We start from the raw sequence: 24354 nt of genomic DNA, 5'->3' as shown, positions 1-24354 counted from the left end.
GTATTCGTACAGATTGACTCACCCGAGCATGAGAATGGCTAGCGACAATTTGTCACATCAGAGCTACGCGCCTGTACAGGTGCACGGTCTGCCCCAAACTGCGTTAGAATGATATCATATGTTTTCCTGTCGCCCTCCCAGAGAGACCTGCCTGACCAGAAAGATGATCGCCACGCCTGAGATTAATTCTGGTTTTTGCTGCTAATTATTTTATGCCTTCGTTTGAACTGTCTGATGAAATCCAATTATCAGGCAGTCTGTGTAGCTTACAAGATTGGGGCGGCGACGAGGGGAGGGGAGAAATTGGAGGGCTGGGAGAGAAACAGGGACAGGGGAAACACTGTCTGCTTGTGAGATATGAAGAACCTCACAGAGCAATCCTTTATATACGATGCTTTTAAACGCTTGTTTACTTTGAAATGGTGACTGTGTTTCTTTTTGCTTTTCAAATCACCAAATAGGCAAAAGGCTTCAAGCAATAGTTTGTCTGGCTGGAGCTGGTTAGCTTGGATTAGCTTAGCCTCTGTAATTGGGGTGAAACACTAGCATGGGCTCTGTTTAACAACATCAAATATCTATCTACTAACACCTCTAAAGGTCACTAATTAAGACACTGTCTTTTTTTACACAAAAACTGAGGAATAGCACCAGCAGCCCCACAGATTAAGTAACAAGCTAACAAAATTAAGGCTTTGGAGATCTTTGTAGTATAAATCTAGAACTATTTCTTGAGAAAAACGGGTACACAAGAGAAAAGATGGAGTCAAATGGACAGGAAGTCTCCAGATATCTTCATTGTTGACGAAGAACTTAAATGACAACAGGAGTATCGACTTTGCAGCAGGGAGTGACATGTTGCTCATGTTAAAATCGACTTGTCTGTATGTAGGATAAGTGAGCCTAATAGCCTAAAACTAACAATCAAGTGAACCTTAAATTGAACTACACACCTCTGAGAAATGTCAATTTGTGTTGCCTAGCTGGTTCTGCTTTATGCAGCTCATGGGTTAAATCTGTGTTCTGCTGCATGCTCAGTGTCCCGCTCTTTCACATCCACTCACATGTTCTGAAATTGGTTGTCATGCTTGGACGTGGAGGGCTGCTGGTAGCCCCAGCAGGTAGCCACTTTATTCCAAGACAGCCAGGAGCAGGGCTAGAGCAGACACCAGATAAATAGGTAAATAAACCTCTGCCTTAGGCAGGTATCATCAATTTTGATTCTCCCAAATGAGTGTGCCTGAGAATCGATATACCTAGGGGATCCTGGTCCATCTCCATCTCAAACCGAGAACTCGTGCTTGGACTTAGACCGCACTGTGGCACTTTGCAATAAAGCCTGAAATAAGCCAGACTGCACCATCGCCTCTTGCTTTCTATCGCTCTTTTCCATCCTCAGTCGTTCTACTTTTTTACAGAGTTGCCCAAACTTTCCATTCTTCTCTTCATCTCCCATGGCTTCACTCCCACCAGTGCCTCACACCTTCCTCAACCTGCTTGTTTACACGTTAACAGCAATTATACTCCTTTGCCACGCTTAAAGAAAGACTGGAGACATCTGTACATTTCTACAACTCATTAACACTTCTGCATGTGACTTTTTAATGCATTTAAGAGCAGTGAAGCTACTCCCACTATTATGTGCCTGCTTCATTTCACCTTGCATTTTACACCCCACCCCCCACACAGAATTTCCTTTCTTAGTGCTTTGAGTATTTGATTTTTTTCCCCCCCCCTTTCTATTCTCACACTTCGATTCTTCCGCCTCACACAGTTATCACAGCTCAGTGTCTTTCTCCTTCATGCGGTTTCTTTTCTTACACTCTCTGTCTACCCTGTCAAAATCAGGTTCCCTTCATGGCCCGAGTATGCTCCAATTCCAATTTCTGCTCAATTTATTCACTGTACTTTTCATCTTGTCTTGGTCTCTCAGTTTTTTTTTTTAAACCTCCATTTTTTCCCCAGTTTCTTTCCATGTTATTTCCTATATATCCGCTATCTGGTACAATTTGTCAGAGCTGATTCATTGTCAGAATCTTATCAGCAATCTCATTGTCACTCTTCTATATTTCAGTTGCCTATAAGACTTCGGACTTGTTAATCAGCCCTTTTTCTTTCAGTCGCACTTCAATTTTAGACTGAGATTAACACAACTTCACGTTTCTAGTCCTGAACATTTTTAGTCACATCTCACTGCTCTTATTAACTGTACTCATTTATTTGTCTAAAAAATTAAGAATTTTCTTCTAGGGGCTATAGCTTTTAGATCAGAGTTGTAGAATGTGGATGTATTTTTAGTGCAGATTTTACTGCAAACTCTTAAAACTAATGATGAACAAAACCCACTTTATTGCATTTTATTTTAAGAAGCACCACAAAAAGATTAAATTGGATCATCGGTATGCTGTTTCATTCAGCAGTCACAGACATTACTCATTAATCATTCACAAATGGTGGGTCTATTCTTAAACACACAATCTTTTTTATGTTTTTTGCAGCTCATTAGCTTCACGTCCTTGTTTTTGCCTGAATGTAGTGTTTTAATAGTTTCAGTTTGTCGTCAGTCCTGCCATGATATTTTCTGTTTTCCATTTCTCATGTGGCATACTCTCTCAATGCCCGACTTCCTCTAGTGATGCCATAACATCAAAGGTATGGCTTAAATTCAAATTTTCTGTCACAAACACTCAGTGTCCAACTCAGGAAGAAGAATATTTATATTTTAATATTTTACAAAGCCCTTGTATATCTGCTACACTGTCAAATAATGTTATCTTCTGGATTAGCAAAGAATGATGCTAATGCTCACGCTCTAAAAGTAGAGCTGCACTCTTCAACTGGGTGGGGACCAGAATTGGCCAATTTTCAGTGTTCTTAATCATGACTGGCAAGTCTGCATCATACGTTTCATCCATGTGCAAACCAAGCAAATAGTTGCATATGCAATCACAGCTAAGTGGTAAAAGGTCATTAGTGTAGAAGCTTTTCACTGTGGGCAAAGACACAAACGTAGCCATGAAAACATTCTTAACAAGAAACCTAATCAGACACTTAAATCACATTTTAAAAGGCTTAAAGAGGAGAAATGGCCAACGCTATAGATATCCACCTCAGAGCCCACTGTACGCCAGTGTCAAGGTGACGATGTGTGGCAGGCAGGATGTGGACCCAAACGCAAGACTCAAGACGAAGGAATAAACTCAAAACGGCAACTTTATTGCTGGAAAAACTTCACGTCAAGTACAAAACTAAACTAGGAACTGGAATCAAGAAACTCGAACACTAGGAAATAAACCAGGAACTGAGAACTAGGAATTAACTAAGAACACGGAGGGGGGGAAATACAGCATAGTGAGAGTACAACATGACAACGGACAGAGGAAAACACAGGGCTAAAATATACCAGTGAGTAATGAGGGAATGGAAAACAGGAGGAAAGCACAGCTGGGGCTAATCTGACATAACGAGACAAAGGAAACAAAGCAGAATATGCTAACATAGGACACAGACTGTCAAAGTAAAACAGGAAGCACAAGGCATTCACAAAGACGCAGACTAGAAAGAGACATGGAAACATGACAGACTCTGGAACAGAAGGAACACAAAGCGAAGAGACGAAAGTAACAAGACATGGGACACAGGGAAGAGATTAATTAATAAATAAGCTGGAGAAAAAAAACAAATGTCAGATACTTACATTATTGTTACTTACACTGTTTTGTTATATAAATCTGTCTAAAAGTGGGTGCACAGCAGCTCGTTTTCAGTTAATTACGTGTACCTTCTTTCTAATAGCAGAGCAATTTTCAATTATTTAAATGAGAGATGATCTTTAACTTACTACAAAATATTATTGTGAATTAAAAGAAACATTTATATTTGCTCGTGTAGGATCTTAAAAAAAAGAAAAAGCTCTTAAAAAGTCTGACTAGCTTATCCTAAAAAATCTAATTATAATAACTGCTATTGCTGTTATCCCATAGATTCAGTTCTTTCAGTGATGTCTCTCTCTCTCTCTCTCTCTTATAACGTCTATGGTTTGACCGTCAGTCAGCCAGAAACTGTGACACCAAAGGTCACAGTCCAGTCCAGTTCCCGCTCAGGGGGCTGCAGTGTTAGCTGAGCCATACACACAAACATCCAACCCTTGTGAACATGATACAAACACACCATCTGTCCATCTGCATCCTGGTGACTTCACGGTTAAGTTTGTGTATGTGTGTTTCAGATGGATGTCTGTGTCTGGCAGTTGCAGCAATCGTGATGAGATGTAGACTGATTTAATTGCACATCAAAGCAGCAATTTACCCCTGCCACAGGGCTAGTGTGTGTGTGTGTGTGTGTGTGTGTGTGAGAGAGAGAGAGAGAGAGAGAGAGAGAGAGAGAGACCACCTATGCATAGTCTTCTCAGTGTGTTAATTGTGATATGGTTTAATGAAAAATATAAAAGTGGATTATATGGATCTCGCGTACACTAAATATTTCTCTTATTTTGGTCAACCCTCCCAGAATGGCTTCTCAGCTTCCTTTTGAAAATACAAGGGACAATTAGATAAGTCCCTAAACGACAGGCAGCTCTCATCCCTCTGTTAATTAGTCTGCTCTCTCTGTGTGGCTGACTTGCATGATGAGGGAGGTGGAGGAATGAAGGAAGGAGAAGGAGCATGTGTATCACCAAGGGAGGAAGGATGGAGTATTCAAACTCATCCATCATAGACAACTGAAACAACTGTGATGGCAGTACTGGGTTTAGTTCATTAAAATCCTAAACTTTAATAAATGTGTATCACAGGAATAATTATCAGAGTATTGATATGAATATTGATCAGATGAGAAAATCACATCTAAAATGATCTAATTTATTCTCAGTGCAGCTAATTTTGCTCCACAACTCTTCATATGCATTGCATACTTTTGCAGATTTGATAGCATTACATCATGTCACAATACTAAAAATAGAGGAGAATACACCAGCCACCCTTTTCTGTAACCCATCATGCCTGTGGTGTGGTGGTTGAAAAGCAAAACTCGAGTCAACTCATGCTACTGTACATACTGTATGATTGTGCTGATCTATAGACTGCTGCTCTATTTATTCTAATGGGAGAATCTGGTGCACAGTTGATAGTGCTGGTTTACTGACCAGCTCCTTGGCCTTTGCCTCAGCATGATTTAGTGCCGCTGCTCTGCTGACATTGATTAACTGAGGAGTCTTTACAACCTGCAGTCAACATCCTGGATTTACTGTATCCCATTCGTCCCTGGATCCTGAAAACAGACCAAAAAAGGGACAAATTGAGAGAGGAAACACAAAGACGTACGAGCTGGAGTCAGATGACAGAGAAGAAACAATGTAGAAAAGAGAGAATAAGAGAGTGAAAGAAGTAAAGAGAGGAAAAATCTTGGCAGCTTTCCCAGAGAAGTATGTCCTTCTCCAAGACCTGCTGTAATAAACTGATAACATCCTTTCAGCACCGCCATGTACAGTGGTATACAAAATATGTTTGAGCCTGTGTTTAGTAGCTATATTGAGAGGAGGATGGTTTATATAGATAAATAGATAGATAGATAGATAGATAGATAGATAGATAGATAGATAGATAGATAGATAGATAGATAGATAGATAGATAGTCTAAACGAGCCCTGACGGCAGATGCAACTTTGCCTCTCGTGTTCAAGGTGTTGAAACCATTTCTTTCCTACACCCTGCCTCAAGCTACATTTACTATTCCAGGCGAAGGCAAGTAGGCGGCCAAGGGGATCTTGATGTCACCAGAACAAGTTTAACATTTGCCACCATATAAAGTGGCTTTGCAGGCAGGCCAATGAGAAGCCTCAGACATTTGAAAATTGCCTGGCCACCCTTCCCGCACATAAAAAGCTTTCTGTCACCTCATTTTTCAGGAGAATCTCTCACTCTGTTCCTCCCTCTCTCTGTTCGTTACCTTTCTCTTTCTATCGTTCACTCTTGCCCTTTTTTATTCACATGTAGGATGAGCTCGCCTTTTCTGGCCACAGAGAGCAAGGTAATATGTTTTAGAGAAAGTAATGGGAGATATTCCACTTCCAGCTGACTCTTTAACAGGAGCTCGGGTTGTGGTGGCTGGTGTGTGGGTGCGCTGTATGAATGAGGGAGACCAGGGTGGCTTTCAGCTGTAAGTAATGGCTTTCTGTATGGTTCTGGGCAGCCCTGAAGCCTATTCCCACTCGGCACCATCAGGGTGCTCAGCAGTGTCAGCCCTGCTTTCTATAGCATAGAAGCTCTTTTTCTTTTTTTTAACCTGTCCTTTGCCACTCAGACCATCGTGTTTATTGAAAATTTGAGGAATCGCAGCAGAAAAGCATCTAAATGCAAACATTCAGACAGACAAATGACTTGATAAAAACACCTGTCTGGGTTTGGGTAAGTGTGCGCACGCAGTTTTGTGCAGTAAAACACAGTAATTGACAACACTTTTCAGCTCTGAGGCACACAATGGTGGAGGAAGCGCAGTCTCATCCTTGCTTTTTATTCCCTCTTCCTTCATGGCTTTTATCCCTCTGTCCCTCTTGTCCCAACTCCTGATTAACTGCACCTTTTCATGTGAGTACGAGGAGCTCCTCATTCATGTCCTACAGAGCCTATTAAAAAATAATCTGCATTCGTGTGGGACCTTTAAATATAACAATTACAGAGTTCTTTGTAAAATAAAATGCCTCACTTGCAATATCAAAAGAAAAGCGAACAATAAGAAAAACAAAAGCATGAAACTCTTTGTTTAAAAAAAAAAAGGCACAAATTATCTACAAAAAGCATTCAAGTGTGTCCTGAGTTGAGATGTATGCGCAGGTGTATGCACTAATGAGTTTATATCAAGTGCATGTCTGCATTCGAGTGCGTGCGAGCAAGCATCTGTTCATGCCATCCACACTTCATTCACACTCTTAGCACACAGGTATATCCACATTCCCATAGGTATTTTAAACATTACTTATTCAGTGTTCATAATATTCCAGGCTTCATTTTAATGCAGATCAGTTCTCCTCCCTCATAAACAGTGCCTTCTTCAGACTTTCAGATTCTAAGGAAAATTTTATTGCCTGTATTTGCACTGTTGGCATGCATGTGTGTGTGTGTGTGTGTGTGTGTGTGTGTGTGTGTGTGTGTGTGTGTGTGTGTGTGTGTGTGTGTGTGTGTGTGTGTGTGTGTGTGTGTGTGTGTGTGAGAGAGAGAGAGAGAGAGACAGAGAGAGAGAGATGGAATAAACCTGTCTCTGAGTTAACCTGTGTGTCTAAGCCCATATGGTGGTTTCTTAATCTCATGGCAACTTTTGCGTTTTGGGAGTCTTGCCATATTCCCTCACCCTGGTCTACGAGCTTCTGTTCCCTTCCAAGCATATACAGAGAGTGCAGGCATAGCAAAGCATCAGGGGAAATTTATGGCTGCTTAAGATTCAAGTTCCCCTCTCATCCACTCAGGCTTGGCATTTGAGTTGGGCTGAAATAAGCCTTGGCTTTCTCAGTACCGTTTTTGTTTCTCTGTGCCTTTTCACACTTTGTTTACCTCACTTCCTTTCGCTTTTATTTCAGCTACCTGCCCATTTTTCTTCCTCTCTCAATTTGGATGGTAATTGAGGAGTTATCAATGAGTCATCTCAATTGTCAGCTGTACAACTTATTCTCTTCCAGCACACAGTATATGTTCCTTTTTTCTTTCATTCTTTTTTCTTGTCTGAACAGCCGTACGGTCCTGCTGTTTTGCCTCATACAGGTTTTATAAGCTGGAATATAGCCACCCACTCAGCCATTGTTTTTATTTAGGTGTTTCATGCTGTAGCTCGCCAGCAACAAAAGAAACCCACCCAAGGATAACACATGCTTCAAGACAGGTGCAAACACAGAACAGTCCCCTTTTGTGCAGAAAATGTGAAGTGCTAAAGCCATTTATGTATGACACAGCGTGACAGGTTGCTTGCTAAAACCTTGGTAATATCCTCCTGGAAGGAAAACAGCCCTTTGTCACTCGAAGGGTAGCCTCATTTTTCACTCTAAGGGACTTATACACAGACACTGATGGGACTAACTCCCCCTGTGAAACCAGCATTAATGTGTGCGTGAATGTGTGTGCATGTGTGCTGCGGGGACAACAGAAGTGTGTGGCGATGGAGTGACAGGCAGCCCGAGTGATTAATGTGCCTCCTTAATAATGCAGTATGGCGAGGAAAGAGTGTTGCGACAATTTGAGAAAAGCAAATAAATGAAGCAAGATCAAACTTGTGTGTGAGAAAAACACACACAAAAAAAGACTTCTTTGAGCCATGGGTAAAGATGGTGGCAGACGTAGACTGGCAGCTAATTTTATCCAAATATAGATAGACAGAAAAAGGTAGAAGGTGAGATTAAGATGGAACGACAGATGGATTGAGCAAGTCATCCATGAAAGGCTGAGGTTGGACCAACGTCTTTGGAACTGAAAGGAAAATGCGACAGCTTGGCTCTGTATCTTTCTTTCAGGATGTCTCTGTATTTTTGTCCGTCTGTCTGTAACCATCTAGCTGTCTGTCTTATCTACAGTATCTGTGACAGGCATGGTGGGGAACAGGGCACATCTCTGACATGCTGAGATCTGGCTGAATCTTTCCTGCTGATATTACCACACAGCAGGAGAGATCATACTGACTTTCAGTTGCGATTAGTCAGCTTCGGTTGGAAGACTTTCTAATAGCATTAATAAATCAAGGAATCTCTGTATGTTTTTCTGCCTTTATTTTCTTTGCATATCTCATTAGCTATTCACCCGATCCACTTCACACTTATATTATGGGGGACCTAGATAAGTGAAGCGTCAGCTTTGAGGCTGTATAGATGAGGGGCTGGGCAGTAAAGGTAGTATTTGTAGGTTCTTATGCTAGATTTATTACTTCCTGTCTGTGATCTCATATAACATATTCAAGTCACATAGTTCAAAAAATAAACCTTCATTGACTTGTTGTCATTTATTCTCCTTTTTTGGTGGGAAAAATCATATTAAAAGTAGCTGAACTCTTTTAGTCTTTCAGTTTCTCAGCATCTCTTAACGTGTACTCAGCACAAAATGATGTGACACAGCAATTGTAATCTTATTTTTCAGTTGGTGTCAACAAAGTGGATATCTTCCTTTATGAATGTTTCGACAATATGTTGCCACATCCTTACAATTTACTGCACAATGGAGCTTAATGTCAGCTGCACCGGATAGTTAACTGATTCTCATTTCTAGTCAGTTAGCAGTGACTTAAATAGAGACTTAAATAAAAGAATAGTAAATAGTAAAGAAGTAGAAGTAGAATAAAAGTAGTCTTAAATACCAGATCTTATATGGTTTGCCTACTCTGATGTCAGTGGTAAGCATACTGAAGAGTCCATCCTCAGGTGATACTTAAAAAGCACGTGCTACTGGTAGGATCAGGAAATTGGTACAAGATAAAAGACCTAAGCTGATCAAAAATCTACATCAACATGTATGGTATGATTCTTGTGAGGCAGAGCCAGTTAAATGGTATATTATGTTGCAGTATTATAGTTCATCAAAAATGAAGAGTGGAGCAGAACGTCTTTAATATTTAACTATCAGACCAGCTAATATTCAGGCTCCATACATAGTGAACTCTGCTGCACCTATTTAGTAATTAAACAGCCCTGATTCTGACTGGAATTTGCCTGAGTTCAATATATAAATGTGGAGCCAAGACTGGAGCCAAATTCACATGGATCAGAATATTTTTCTTGCATCCCCCAAACTCTTGATGGAGAATTTACGCTGCTGAATTTAGACTCGATGTGGGAGTTTAATGTCAGGTCTGACTCAAGTGAGCTGATGTTTTCAAAGGACAGTCTCAGCATGTTGTCTGGAACATACTTTGTAGAAAGCACTTAGAATACAGATGTAGAAAACCGCTCTCACTTATACAACATTGTCCTAGAATCCTTGTAACAGCCAGAGTCCTGTTGTGGATATACAAGAGATAACCTTGCATCACAAAAGAGGAGAGAGGAGGAGAAAGAAGGGCACAGCGGTCTATAGAAAGGTGTGATGTACCAATGCAAAGCATTAACGTTGTCCTGGAAGAGTTTAATACACAATTTGCAGAAAAGGGCATACTAAGATAAAATGTTGTACTTTTTATTTACTATAGCTTTGTGGAGGCCTTAAATTTAAAATGCAAAGGGAATGAAAAGCAAACACCATGAAAAAAGTGAAGGAACGATGGATAGTAGACTAAATGTAGAGATGATGGTTGGGTAAAATAAAAGGAAGCGATGAAATTGGTTGGTCACAGTAAACAAAATTGTGACCGGAGAGTGCACATGAGTAGCTGCTAATGATTAACAGCTTTGATAAACTGAGGAGGGAAAGACACAAGAAAGAGTCAAACCTAGCAACCAGTGAAGGAAAAATAAAGCACAATATCAAACTATGATGAATATGGAGCTGCAAGACAGAAGGAACAGAGGTGGAAAGGAAGATTCATGAATGCACTGGAGGAAGATGTGGCTCAGTATACATGAAGAGGATGCAAGAGATAGGGTGAGATGGAGGCAGATGACCTGCTGTGGCAGAAGCTTAAACTGTGACTGTGTAATTACTTAAGCAATTTTGAAAACAATATGCTTTTATTTTAGAATTAATTAAAAAAGTTCCGAATGTTAGAAAATACAGCACCAAGCCAAAATAGCAATTAAGATAGACTTTTAATACATGCTGTTTGGACTTGCAGAGTCTTCTGTGTATATTCTCATGAAAGTTGAAATTAAATACCTGATGCTGATCTAGCTTTTCTAAAAAAAAAAAAAGAAAAGAAAAGAAGAAAAAACAGATCAGTTCAGTTAAATTGAACTTGTATTGTGATGCCTGTCCTGCACATAATTAAGGCTGCAGGCTTTTAATAATTACTTTCAGAGAGTTTTGTAAAATAGCTGCATTTATTTGCCTTAACCATTTGCTATCAAGCAGGATTTTACAAAGGTTCAGCTTCAAAAATGTTCTTTTTGCAAACTTGCTGTTTTGACGTGTGCTGCCACCGTGGACATTGAGCTGTTGCAGAGCATATGTATTTGGTATGAGGTCAGTGTTTTTGTCCTTGGCTGTAACGTTGAGATTGAGTCAGAGAGACCAGCGCTGCCGTAACTGACACTGGTTATCTATGTCCTGCATCTCTGCGACCAGCCACTAAATCCTCCTCCATCCCTCCCACCCAGCTCCTCTCCTGCCCTCAGGCCCCGCTCGGCTTGCCATGTCTCCAGAGATGCCATACTCATTATTTACACCCGGGACCCAACAGCAGGAGGCCGACTTACCTCATTTGGTCTCCATCCCCTTGCTTTTGTGACTTAAAGACATTATGTTATAGTCACATATACATAAATAAATGCTCAGATAATAGTGTTACTTGAGCCTTGTTTGTATGGTCGTCCATCTCTTGTTTTCTTGTTGGCTGCTGTAAACTCTCGGACAACTACGATGAAAAATACAAAAGGTTGCAAAGATCTTGGCAAGAGAGAAAAAATATTCAGTCCTGTGATGTACACTGGCATTGGGTAGTCATTATCAGCATGTTTTAGTTCCTATACTCCTTGAATTTTAAAGTGAAAGCTAAGCCAGCATCGGTGTAAGTCACAAATATCCCTAGTTATTTAAAAAATGTTTTCCAGATAAACTTATACAGACATACCATAGACACCTCCTGTCAACCTACCTCTCAAATACATAGCTTTTTTTGTTGAATGTGGCAGACTCGATCCTGCTTTGATTCAGCAGAGTTTTCAGCAGGCAGTGTGGAACAAGCGAACCCAGAGGTCCATCATGTTAGATTTGGCTCTAGTATCCTTATCTATCTATTTTTATTCTTGAAATCCATCAGCATCTCTTCCTCTTCTTCAGCATTTTTCCCAAAAAGTCTCTTTTGCTTTCCCCCCCTCCATTAAACCTTTGAACAGCTTGCTATATCAAGCAAGCCATTAGGCACATTATATAGTTAATATTTTTTACCAGAATTTTCATCACATCTATTGCCAGTTGGTTGATGGCTTAGTGCGCAAAGATGGTATGGCATGGTTTTTGAGAGCTTGGATATAAGGTGAAAATTTATGCCATGAAATATTCTGAGAAAGAAGCACATATTGGGATAGATTTAAAGATAAAAGGTAAATCTCAGCCTGTACATTTAATTCTGAGCAATAGCTATTTGTGAAGTGTAAAGATAATCGTCTATTTCTTTATTGTACTTCAAAAGGATTAAGCACAATGGTCACATCAAGTCGAGGTATTTATTACATAGCCTTTAAAAGCCTTTAATCACCATTGTCTGAAAAGGCTTCAGAAGACTTTATCCCACCCACATTACGAAACAGCAAATTAAACTGAAGAATGAACTGTATGTGTGTCCTAAGGCCTTCACTGAGCAACAGGGGGGGGAAAAATCCCTTGAAAAGGAATTATTAATGATGACTCATCCAAGCATGTCTTGTGTATTAGAAGAACTTCACAAGGGCAATGTGTTGATTACAGTTTCCTTTGTGTACTCACATTTCCTCCCTCTCTCTTCATCTCTGTCTCCAGGTGCAGCAGGATGCAGGGCTTACTGCCTGTTTGTGGACCGCAGCTCCTGCTGGCCCTCCTTCTGCTTCAAACTGCGGTCTGGGGTGAGTCCTCATTAAACTGTGGGCAGTCCCCATCGTCTGACCTAGAGTGCATGTAATACAGAACTTTCTGATAACCATCTGCACACATAGCCATTAAACCAGTGTCTCGGAAATCTTCCCAGAAGCTAAAGTTTCTACAAATTTTCTCTTACGTGTATTAGATTAATTATAAACAATTAAATCACAAGATTTAGGTTTTCTGATACACAGACCACTCTTGCCTCACTTTTCTGACCCAGAAGTTATATTCGAGTTTTATATCTTTTGTTTCTTAGCAGTAGCTGATAATGGCTAGCTGTGCCAATTAAGGACAATATAATATGGATAATAGCTATAGTCATTTAGATGTGGCCAATTTGTGAAATATTGCGTGTTGTGAGCAGTAGCCCTCCGCAGCTATCTTCAAGGAGATTAAAAAACCACATCTCTTTACATTTCTCATTAGCTCTTCTCGGTCATGCTGACATTTTCTTTGTCAGTGTGTCCATTTCCCTCTAATTCTGTAGCCGCGCTCACGATGTGAATGCTTGGCAGACCTTCACCACCAGCCCACTTACTTTCATTTCATCTGCTCGTAATTACCCCAATGGCTCATTCAAGAGGAGCTTGAAAGGATGAGAAGTACAACAGAAATCACATCTGAGATCTCCGAAGCTAGCTTTCACCCTCTCAGCCATTTTAGAGAGACTGAAATGATTTTGATTGAGATTTGATAAGTCTCTGAGATATTTATTTCTAATATAAATTTGCAGAGCTCATTAAACTTTTCTTTGATTGGGCTCAAAAGCTGGACTTTACGATCCTAATCCTCTCATTATGTGTCAGCGAGTTAGCCAAACTTTTGAATGTTTGTTTTACTGACTCACTAAACCTTTGAGTTTAGAAAAGGACATCGTGACAGAGAAACATGTAATTGGGTGTATGAAAAGAAATCATCCATACAGTTAAGACGGAACTCTAAGTCTTGTCAGCCTGTACGCCTAATCTGGTTAACTGCTATCTTATCTGTCTGTTTAGTAGTGTTATCTGTCCATTACAAGGACACAGTATGCAATACAAGGATCTACAACCCACGGTACTTCTTTGCCCTCTCCAAACTCTCCTTGTACACTCCTGCTGTGTATCTGTGTGTATCTGCATGTGCTGGTGTGTATGTAGGACAGACTGCACGCCCCCTCACTGCTCTCAGTGGCCTCCCCAACCGTCTGCTCAGTGTATTGCATTGTTTCTGCCTTCTGTGCAAGAAAAAAAAATCTACTGTCCTGGCAGCAGGGCCTTTCTGTGACTCAGGGCTCTGATTCCACAGCAGAGAGATGATGAAAATGCAGCCAACTCTTCTGTCTTTCTCTGTGTGTATTTGTTTGTGTGAAAGCCTCAGGTTACATCTGCCAGGTAGTTGCAGCCAACTTACAGAGAACTGTAGCCCGCACACACACAGAGCATCTCCAAGGAGTCTGATAACACACTCGTGACAATTCAGAGTGTGTATGTCATGCGAGAAGACACTCCCTGCTTCTGTTTTGGAGTTTTGGAGGAGTTTTTGAGGCCATCAACATCGCCTGTTCTCGCTTTCTTTTTTTCCTCCTTGCATTTTGTGCTTTTTTCCACTTGAGTGGCTCTGGAAATAGTCAATGGTAGGGGACTACTGGGAGGGGTGGCACTAAAGCTCACCCTGTGACACTTTGCTTGACAGCCCTGAAATGGAAAGATGGTGGGGAAGGAACAGATTAGGTGTGAGCTTTTTGCACATGTGTCTGTCTGTGTGTTGGCGATAGTGTGAGCTTGCCTTGCACTCCTGTACAAACGCTGATATACTTGTATATATGCATGTTTATGAATTTTAAAATGTCGGCAGTGTGCCAAGCAAGATAAAGGTATCATTATGCCTCAGAAGGTCCAAAATTAGTCATGGCAGCAGCCTCAGGGAAGTTAGTGTGAAGCCTGACATGGCCTGGTAAAAGTCAGCTCAGGCACAGAGAGCTACAGTGAGAGGGTTAATAACTGTCACCTAGGAAGGCGGAGGAGACAAAGCATGTAGTCAGATTTAGAAAGGATTTAAGGCATGATTTAAGATTACAGTAGGTATGGGGGAATATACCTGATCACAAAATACCCAGGGAGTTGGTAACGAGGGTCATTTACTTTAATCACCCGCTTAAATAGATTTGTTTGATTTGATTGTTGCTTGCTGGCATCGTGACTTGTGCAATAAGTTGAGCTGTTGCTTTCATGGTAAGGCAAGGCATGGGAGACAGTGTCTGGCACCGTCAAGTCCTGCATTGCACGAGCGCTAGAGGATGGCACTGGTTCAGATGGTAAGAACAATTTGTGGAGTGACACAGTTTGCTGTGTATGATAGTCTTTTTCAACGCTGGACATTAAACAGCCAAAATGCCTCCACATTCCCATATTCCGTCTTTTCTACAGTGCCCTCTTTTGGGACATGTGAGCCTTGAGCTGCGTCAATTGGGGTGCCATGTTTGGTAACGTTGTTTTTGTCTTTTATCTCGCTCACACTCCTAATGTACTGGTGTACATTAACATTAGTAGAAGTGGTACTCTTGCAGGCTGTGCCTCAAACCTACCCTCACGTGGCTTTAACTGTATTCAGACCACATGCCTGGTTCAGGATGGGACTGTTAAATTAGAGCTTTTCAAAACCAAACCCTAGTGAGCAGTCTGGAAATAGCAGCAGCACTATAAGCAGTCCAGAATTGCATAGGAAGGTTGCCTTGAAGAAGCGATTGGTCACATTTAGATCATATATGTTTTTTGCCTTTTATGATTATGCTTCTTGTACAGAAAAAAAACGTGCCTGGCTCTAACCAGGTCAATAAGCACTGTGTTCATTTATCAAGGCTTAATTATAACAGACGTGCATTAGATAAATTCCCACCCTGCAAATTTCACAGCACAAAATAAATCCATCTTTAATCCAAACTCTGGCTGTTTGAACACTATTATAGTTTCGAACACAAGTCACAGTTATTCTTTCTCACTTGATCTGATTGTTGCAAACTCTGCTTTCCGCTGCAGTGTGATCATTCAGAAGGCTGACTTGCTCAACAAAGCACCGACTGTCTGCGTTTAGTTACAAGCAGATAAAATATCTGTTAAGATCCAAGAAGAAAGATTTCTGCAGGTGACATTTAGAGGAAGGAATAAATGTCTGAGACGCAACGTCAGTCGGCCATTCATTTCAGCCAGTATATCAAACTGAGCATAATCTTAACTTTATTGTATAGCCACATTGTATATTCCTGTTACATAGCACAGCATCAGTTCAGTCTAAATATCAGAAATGTTTTCCTGATTTGTCTCATCTGTTCTGTCTTGTTTTCGCTAAGACTGTGGATTCGCTCTATCTTCCATCTGTAAATCTTTTTTCCTTCGCACAACTGGTAACATTAGCACACATCTCTGGCAGAGACATAAAGCAGCTAAAATGCAAAATGCTGCTCATTAGTGTGACATGTCAAGTGGCAGAAACAGTTTGTGAAAAAGAAATCCTTTTGCAGAGGATACATTTTACAAATCAGGAACATAACAAAATACATGTCTGCATATGGCTGCTGTTAATTAAGTAAGACAGGAATTTGCAATTAGTGCATGTGTACATTCTCCTGTCTGTCACATTAGGTTTTGTTTCCAAAGGCTACTTTTCATTAATTTTAGTCTAGCTTTGAAATAGGTTTAGGATTTATATGAAGAAAAGCCAAACTGAGAAAAATGAGGAGCAGGCGTTAAGAGAGAAAGAAGTCGGTTAGGCAGAAAAGCATAGGTGGTATATAATAAGAGCACAAAATACCCAATGGATGGAGAAGAAAGACGTGAGCGCAATAGGAAAGAAAACATCAAGAAGCTGAGGAGGACTCCTGGAAACAAGTGGGAGTTGAAGGGATGTTTTGGTGGAAGATATCATGAGAGAGAATGTCAGCAAGAAGACATTAATTCCAAACCCTGCATGATGTCCGCCTGGCAGATCTGGTGTGCTTAGAGAGGTGACATGAATGTGCATGGACACAGACACACACACATACACACAGACACAGAAAACTTAGTGTGTCTTTGAATGTCTTTGGTTTAGAAGATCCAACTGTTTGTGTAACTTTGTATATTTACAGTGTGCGTCTCTGCAGATGAGACTGTGTACTTCCTGTAGGGGTAGTGCAGCTGCACTGCAGTGAAACACACACCACTGATCAAACACGATGGAAAAATGAGGAAACCAGCCCTTCGTTTAATTTACATTATACAGTACATAGCATCAGATCTGCTCTTTGAGGAGGCCACCGACAACGCACACAGTTAAAGTGTGTATGCATGTGTGAGCGCGCGTGTGAGTGTGCTTTTAATCAGAAGCTTCTTCCCGCCTTTTTTTGCACTTGTGGCGCCTCTGTTGCCATGGTTATGGTTTCTTGGCTTGGACAGGGCGGCATCAGCCTCAGCGTCGTTTACTGTGCTCTTCGTAAGCGATAACGTGGCAGTGCTTAAGGATCAGCCATCGCCGTTTTCATGTTATTCATCTTGTTCTCTCCATTTGTCTTTGTGCATCATCCAAGGTCTTTTTCAAAGGATGCATTTCTTCACAACCAACAAAGAAAACCCCAAAACAATAAAGACAGCAAACGAAATGCTCTCAGGAAAACAAAACTAACCCCCACTTACCACCATTGCCCTTGACGTGTTTTATTCACACAGAAGGCAAAACTTATACAGCTTCCACTTGCTCTAAAAAGTTCGACTTTACCCTCTTTCTTTTGTTTTCCCTGTTTACCAAAGAAACTTACCACAGTAAAATACATATAAATATTTCTCCTTGTGTGTTAATTTGAATAATTTCTTGTGAAAAAATTTAAATGCAACTATAACCTCATACTAAGCAGCTACATAGTCAGTTTTGAGGGCCACTTTGAGGTCTAATGATTTTTAACTTTAAACAGGAGTACCTGTTTTTTTATTTTGTTGTTGTTGTTAGTTTTTTTTTAACTTGCAAAGTATATGGTTAATCTGATTATTATTAATTAAACAACTGAGCAGTATTTGAGTATGCAGAGCGGTAATGTACATCTAAAATAAACAGCATCATTAAAACACTTGTCATGTGCATTAAGTGCATTTTATCGGATGTCTTTGAACACAGAACTTTCATTTCTGGCAGATTATTTAACCCAGTTCTGTGTTTTTTAGTGAGGTATCAGAGCACCAAGTGCACAGGAGGCCAGTTAAACATACAAAACTGTTACAGTCTACAAATAATCAGAACTAATCTAACTGTATCATAAATAAATACTTGAGTAAAAGTGCAACAGAAAATTTCTTAGGAACTCAACAGTTGCAAATCTGTTTATTTTTACACAATTATGTTTCTGATAATCATATATGAATTATTAGTAAGGCATTTACCTATTGCAGTTAAATAAATATAAACCGCTTCCTGTGAACTGTCTCTTTATGTAGCACCTCCCAGGTGAAAGCAAAATCTCAAAAGAGTTCAAGCCGTGCCTGCTGCTGTGCAGTTGTATGTGTTGTATCGACTGTCATTTCTTAACACAGTAATCAACAAATAGCGGCGTGACTCTGTCAGACAGCTCGTCTGTCATGATTTATGACCTGCACACACTTGTCCACACACACACACTTACACAAACATATAATCAGCTGGCATGCAGGCAGCAGAAGTGGAGTGCCGACGACTGCAGAGGGATATACTCGATCAGTCCCGGGAGCTCTTGACTGGCAGGTTGGCAGCTGTGATGTTGGCAAATTGAAGACAATGCTGCCTTTATCTTTGGAAAACCCATTGCAAGCCCCATGGAAAGAAAGAAAAGGAGGAAGAATAAGAAAGAGAGAACGAGAACAAGGAATGATGTTCTCAATTGTGTTCCTATTACAGTGAAAATGCCATTACCGCCCACCTTGTGTCTGTGTGCAGCTCCGTGCCAGCTATATAAAGGCTCTCCGACTGTTTAATAATTCGAGAGCACCTCTAATGGAAAGACAGATGGGTCAGTGGTGATGATCACGCAGATGCCTCTGTGAACCAACAGAGAAAATGGGAAAATCTAAGCTCTACCTGCAGGCTGCTGGAAGTGGATCTTCCGGGAAGAGTTGCACGATGTGTCCTGTTACACCTTACCCTTCTCGTACCCATGCAGGCAAAGACACAAGATGAGGTCAATAAAAGATCACCTGGTGACATTTAGAAGAGTCCTCCATAGCACCTTGGGTTTTGCTATCCAATGTTGCCAGTGGACAAGTTTTACTGAGCACACGCTCCCTTTTTGAGCACCTTTCTGCTTTGTATTGACATTCAGGATTTCCTCTTGTCTTTTTTCACCTCACAGCCAGCCAAGCCTTGTTTAGAAAAAAGAATGACAATGAGAAATATGAAACAAGGATAGATAACAAAACAAAAGAGCCTTGTGTGGGTTATGCCTGTGACAACATTTCCATCTAAATGCAGATTTCAGATAGAGGTGGCACTGGCGCCCTTGCTTGTTTACATTCATTACCATGGAGGAAGAGAGCAATGTTGTTGTTTGTCTTGTTTTTTTTTTTCTTTCAAAATTCCCCCAGTCCCCTTCGAGATGTAATTTAGGCTTTTCAACAAGTGAATCGGCAATTTATTTTATTTAATTTCTCTGAGCAAATTGCAGCACTGGCCATGTAACAAAGATAAGCATTTGTCCAAATAAAGTGGACAGAAAGAGTGAAGAGTGGGCGGGAGAATGTGAATGAGGTTTTGATTGTGAAACTTGGTTGGCTACATTTAAAGCTTTGTATCGCTTTTGGCAACATTGGGGTTGTTACCCAAATGACACTTACGCAGGTGGAACTTGGCAAGAAAATGGCAGGCCAATTAAAAGAATAAATTTGCCTATTTTTGTTCTGTGCACGCTTTAGGCAAGGAAGTTTGTAGGTTGATTGTCTTCTGGGAGCGCGTTTCACTCTATTTGTGTGTGTCCGGGCATGTGTGTTGGGAGGAGGGGCACGTGCATGAGTGTGTGACAATCAAAGACGAGTGCCACATCCTCAAGGGGGATAAAGCAAAGAGCGTGACAGCAGGTAGTGGAATCTGATAGCCTCTCTTCTGAAAGATGTTTTTTTTAAGTGTGCTTCTGTTTGTGTTTGTGTGTATGAGCATGAATGTCTCACTTTGTCAATCTTTACACATCTCCTGCTGAATCATAACAGTGCATGTCTACTTTTTCCATCATCTTCTCTTGACTCCCTTTCCACATCACATCACTTCAATTTTCCTGTTACACATACCCCCTGTTTCTTTTTTCCTTTTCTTTCTGTTCGTTTGGATATTGGGTTTGTTTCTCTCCCATTCCTTACCTCCTTCCAAACTCATCATCCTGGACTCTGTCATGATTGAGTCAGTTGTGTATCTTTTACATTACTTCTGCAAGTTCTTCTATCAATGCAAAATGATATTGTTGCTGCCATCAAGTAAAACAGAAGTCAGAAGTAAATTATTTCCTGCACGTCTACTCTCATACCAGAGAGCTCAAGTATTTTCTGTGCTGTTATTGACAAAATTAATATGAATAATTTATTAGAAATTATAAGCATCCCAATACACCTGGTAACCTTGATGCTTTGATAAACTTAAACCTTCCACTGAGTCAACATTCAGCCGATGTGAGCTGCTCATTATATAAAAACATTGCTTAGTAATCAGGACTAGTGAAAGTGCCTGAAGTCATTTCATTATTATTTGCAAAAAGGGACTTTCTCAGTGTCACCGCTTGCCTTGACTGAAGGTGTCTAAAATATGTGGCACTCTAAAACACTTTGCAAAAACTTAATCAGATGCATTCCCTGTGCAGCTAAGCAGACCAACAGTGACCACATGAGCTGCCAGGCAGGAGGAAAAGAGGAAGACCACAGAGGAGATTTATGGAAGCAGTGAAGGAAGACATGCAGAGGGGTGGTGTGACAAAGGAGGATGGTAGAGATGGGATGAGCAGAAAGTTAGATGAATAGAAGAGAGAATGACATCACAGTCCAATAAACCCTCAACAAACATGGTTGTGGGAATATGCTTTACTTTCTACAAAATCACCTGACATAAACCCCAATGGGAGCATTAAATACTGAGAAAGTCAAGCATTCATTACATGGCAAGAGGCTATTTGGAACAGCCATGCTGGCAAAACAGTGGTATCCATGGTTTACATGAACTTGTGGTGTCTGTTCAGCTGAGATGTATGGTTTCATATATATGTTTTATATTTTGATAATAAAATTAATATTGTTATTGATTGAGCCTAACAACGCAGGAACTCCAGCAACACGTAAAGCTAAAGAGGAACAACTTTTGTTGCTATTTACTGATTGAGCCACCAGAAAATAAATATGAGCATTCATCTAACTAAAAAAACATTTTTTTAATACATAGGCGAGAAAAAACAGTAATCAGAAAAAGGTGTCTTCTCTAAGTAGCCACATGGTAACAACCCACACTGCTTTGCTTATTTATTCCTCACCTCCCCTTCTTGTCTTATCATTCTGCTTTCGAAAGCTTCATGCATTTTGTTTCACAGGTCACCTCACTCGACGGGCTGAACGCCTCTCGAGTGCAAAACGAGAGGCCATTTCAGAGCACAAATGCTGTTTGATGTTGCCATGCCAAGCAACACAGATCTGTCGGTGAGGGAGTTAAACAAGTAGCATTTGTCTAAGGCGATGTCACTGGGAGAAGCAGAGAAGTGGGTATTAATGTGTGTTTATGCGTCTGTGGGGAGGTGAAAATGTGATGGGAGGGCTGATGTTAAGCTATCAGGGAAGAGGCACTCATCCTCTTAGCTTGAGCAACTGCAACAGGATAAGGGCTACAGGAATGAGCAATGACAGCTAATCATGCACATTTTTTATGTGTGTTCAAAGGCACATTAACTATCCAGTAAGGGATGAAATGTGGCAGCAAGGTTTGTGTGTTATGTGTGTGTGTCTGTGTGTGCAGAGCAGAGAGTGTGCACTTGATGTTCCATGAATAGTAAATAAGAGATAAGATTTTTTTTTTCCACTTGCAAGTACACACACACATTCACATCATATTCCCCTGTTGGGAGCATTGCATTCAGTGGCTGTCAAAGATAAGGCAACTAATTCAAAGTTGAGTCAGAATGGTGGAATAAGTGAATTTTTACAGAAGGGCTAAGGAGGATCAAGTCCTGAAAACAATAATAATAAAAAAAAATAGTATATGTTTATACATATGTGGAATAAAAATACAAAAATAAGAAAAAGTGAGTTGAAAAGCTCATCTGAAAGCTGGCAGGTGGTTGTACTGCAGGGGACGAAGAGGGAAAAGAGAATGGCAGGAGATGGGGAGAAAAATGACAAGGATGGGAGAAGGACGGAGGGGTTGAGCAGCTCACGCAGCGATGCGTCTGTGATCACTGGAAAAGCACTGTTCCAGAAATATGCCATTTAATTACAGGCAGGACAGGCTGACCTTATAGCGTGTAGTACTTTAACATGGATTCAGACAAATAGGAATGGAGCATGACAGCGGAAACCGACACTAATAAAAGAAATCGGGTAGGCTCATTTTCCCCACCTCACTGTCTGTTTCACAATCCTTGGCTGTGCTAAATTCTTTATTTGTTTTTTCTCTCTACTTGTCTTTTGTCACTCATTCTTAGCAGCAGCTGTACCTGTTTGATATAGATCTTCAACTTCTCTGCAGGTCAAATTGTGTTTCTAATTATTTGCTGACTGACTGACACTACAGGCCAGTTTTAAAACATGTTTTATTAATAAAGTAACTTACTGTGGACCCTGGTCTGTTCCCAGAGTTTTTGAAGTCTCAGTTTCTTATTTATTTTTAGGTACTCTCTGTTTCTTTGCTTTAAGGTTTCTTTTATTCTTAGTATATTGTTGTTTAGTGCTGAGGTTTTATTTTCAATTATTCCTGACCATTATAATGCTTGTTATCTTTTAGTAATAGATACTGTTTACATTCATGAATTTATTAATCCCTGTGTGTCTTTCCTCATTTTAAATGAAACTGGTGTTTATATAGTGCTTTGCTATTCCAATCATTTTAGTAGTACAAGCCTTATTAATGCATTCACATTCATACAACCACTTTTATCTATGGCTAAGACTTTTAGCCTAACATTCAGACGCTCACACTTTGATGGATGCATCAAGGGCAACTCTGTCTCACTCAGGAACACTTTAACATGTTTTATTTTTATAGTTACTTGTCTCTTCTGTCTTGATTGTCCTCACAAGTGACTCAAGTGACTCACACTTGTGTCTCAGCTGTTTCCACTTCCCTGATTACCCCATCTGTATAAATAGTCCCATCTTCTCCTCAGCCTTTGTCTCACTATCTTATTAGCTCCCTGTGTTAAGTTCTCGTGTGGCCTGAACGATCTTGGATTCTGTATGGGACTTTTGTTTACCAAAGACAGACAGCAGCATTAAAGATTTAAATGCAACTCATGTGAGATAGTTTTACAGTCTAGGGTTAGAGGGCAGAGCAGGGTGATAGTGAACAGAGTTCAGTCTTCTAACATCCTGGTGAATGAAGCTGTTTATCAGTCTAGCAGAGCGAGCCCGGATGCTCTAGAAATCTTCTTTCCGAAGGCAAGAAGCTGAAAAGGAAGTGTGAAGGGTGGAAGAGATGGGTGTTGAAAATGTCCATGAGGAAGGGCAGGAGGGCACAAATAATCTTGTTGGCTGCACTCACTATGGCTTGCTGGGTCTTCCGGTCAGCCGGTCTTCTGGCAGGAGGTTGTGCAGCCTCGGTTCCACACAGCAGCCAGCGAGGACACTTTCAATGGTGCCCTTGTAGAATGAATACATGATAACAATTGCTAATGACAAAAAACAATTACAAGAGCAGAAAGCTAATCGGGGTATTCCATATGTATTTTTCCAGCAACTAACAAAACTTTAGTCAGCCTAATTGTTTCCTGTTCTTCTTGGGGAATCCAGAGACACTGCTGGGCCAGATAGATATCACCCCTGAAATTCCAGGTCTACCCTGAGGTCTTCAAGGGAAGTTTCCCTGGAGGAATCCTGATTAGAGACCTGCACCACATCGCATGGCTTCTCTTTGACACAAGGGAGCAGCAGCTCTATATTTCTAAAGCTATTCCCTGCCAGCCTACGGAGGAAATTAATTCATCTAAATGTATCTGCAGTCTAATTCTTTTGGTCACTACCCAAAGCTCATGACCATAAGTAATAAATCAAAGGATTTTCTTTCTTGCTCAGCTCTTTCTTCACCATAAGTCTGCTACACAACCCTCATCACTTGCAGCCCTACACTAACCCACCTGTCCATCTCACAGTCATGACTTCAGATTTGGAGGGAACAATTCTCTTCAATTAAACGAACAAAAAATACAATGAACCTTTCATGTAAGAATTGCTTTCCCAAAAGATTGAACCCTCCTGGAGTCATGGAGCTCAGCCAGGCACGGCTGCAAGAAATATCATTAAGCCACCCATCAGCTGCTGCATACACACAACTGTACATTGAAAATGAATGTGTTTCTTGGCTGTTTCTTGTCTTTGGGGCAAATTAGATAAGACAGCAACATTTTTTATCAGGATTCTTAGAAATAAGAGAAAGGAAGTAGTGACTGATAAGCGAACTATAAAAAAGTGAGATGAGGGGAAAGCGTTTACAGGTAAACCTCATTCATACACTGTGCACAAGAGAA

At 40.6% G+C, this 24354-nt stretch overlaps 1 protein-coding gene across 3 annotated transcripts in view; it reads left to right on the top strand.

The window, feature by feature from the left end:
• Positions 1-24354, top strand: part of ncanb (neurocan b) — a 174660-nt gene that overhangs the window by 19826 nt on the left and 130480 nt on the right. For all 3 annotated transcript variants that reach the window (XM_080876810.1, XM_080876808.1, XM_080876809.1), the window contains exon 2: positions 12576-12658. In XM_080876810.1, coding sequence (XP_080732936.1) covers positions 12586-12658 — 73 coding nt within the window. In that variant the 5' untranslated portion in view covers positions 12576-12585. The remainder of the gene's footprint in view (positions 1-12575; positions 12659-24354) is intronic.

This window comes from Rhamphochromis sp. 'chilingali' (assembly GCF_963969265.1).
Source record: "Rhamphochromis sp. 'chilingali' genome assembly, chromosome: 3".
Classification (NCBI taxonomy): domain Eukaryota; kingdom Metazoa; phylum Chordata; class Actinopteri; order Cichliformes; family Cichlidae; genus Rhamphochromis; species Rhamphochromis sp. 'chilingali'.
The sequence above is the reverse complement of the archived record's forward strand: the minus strand, read 5'-3'. Positions and strand labels throughout refer to the sequence as shown.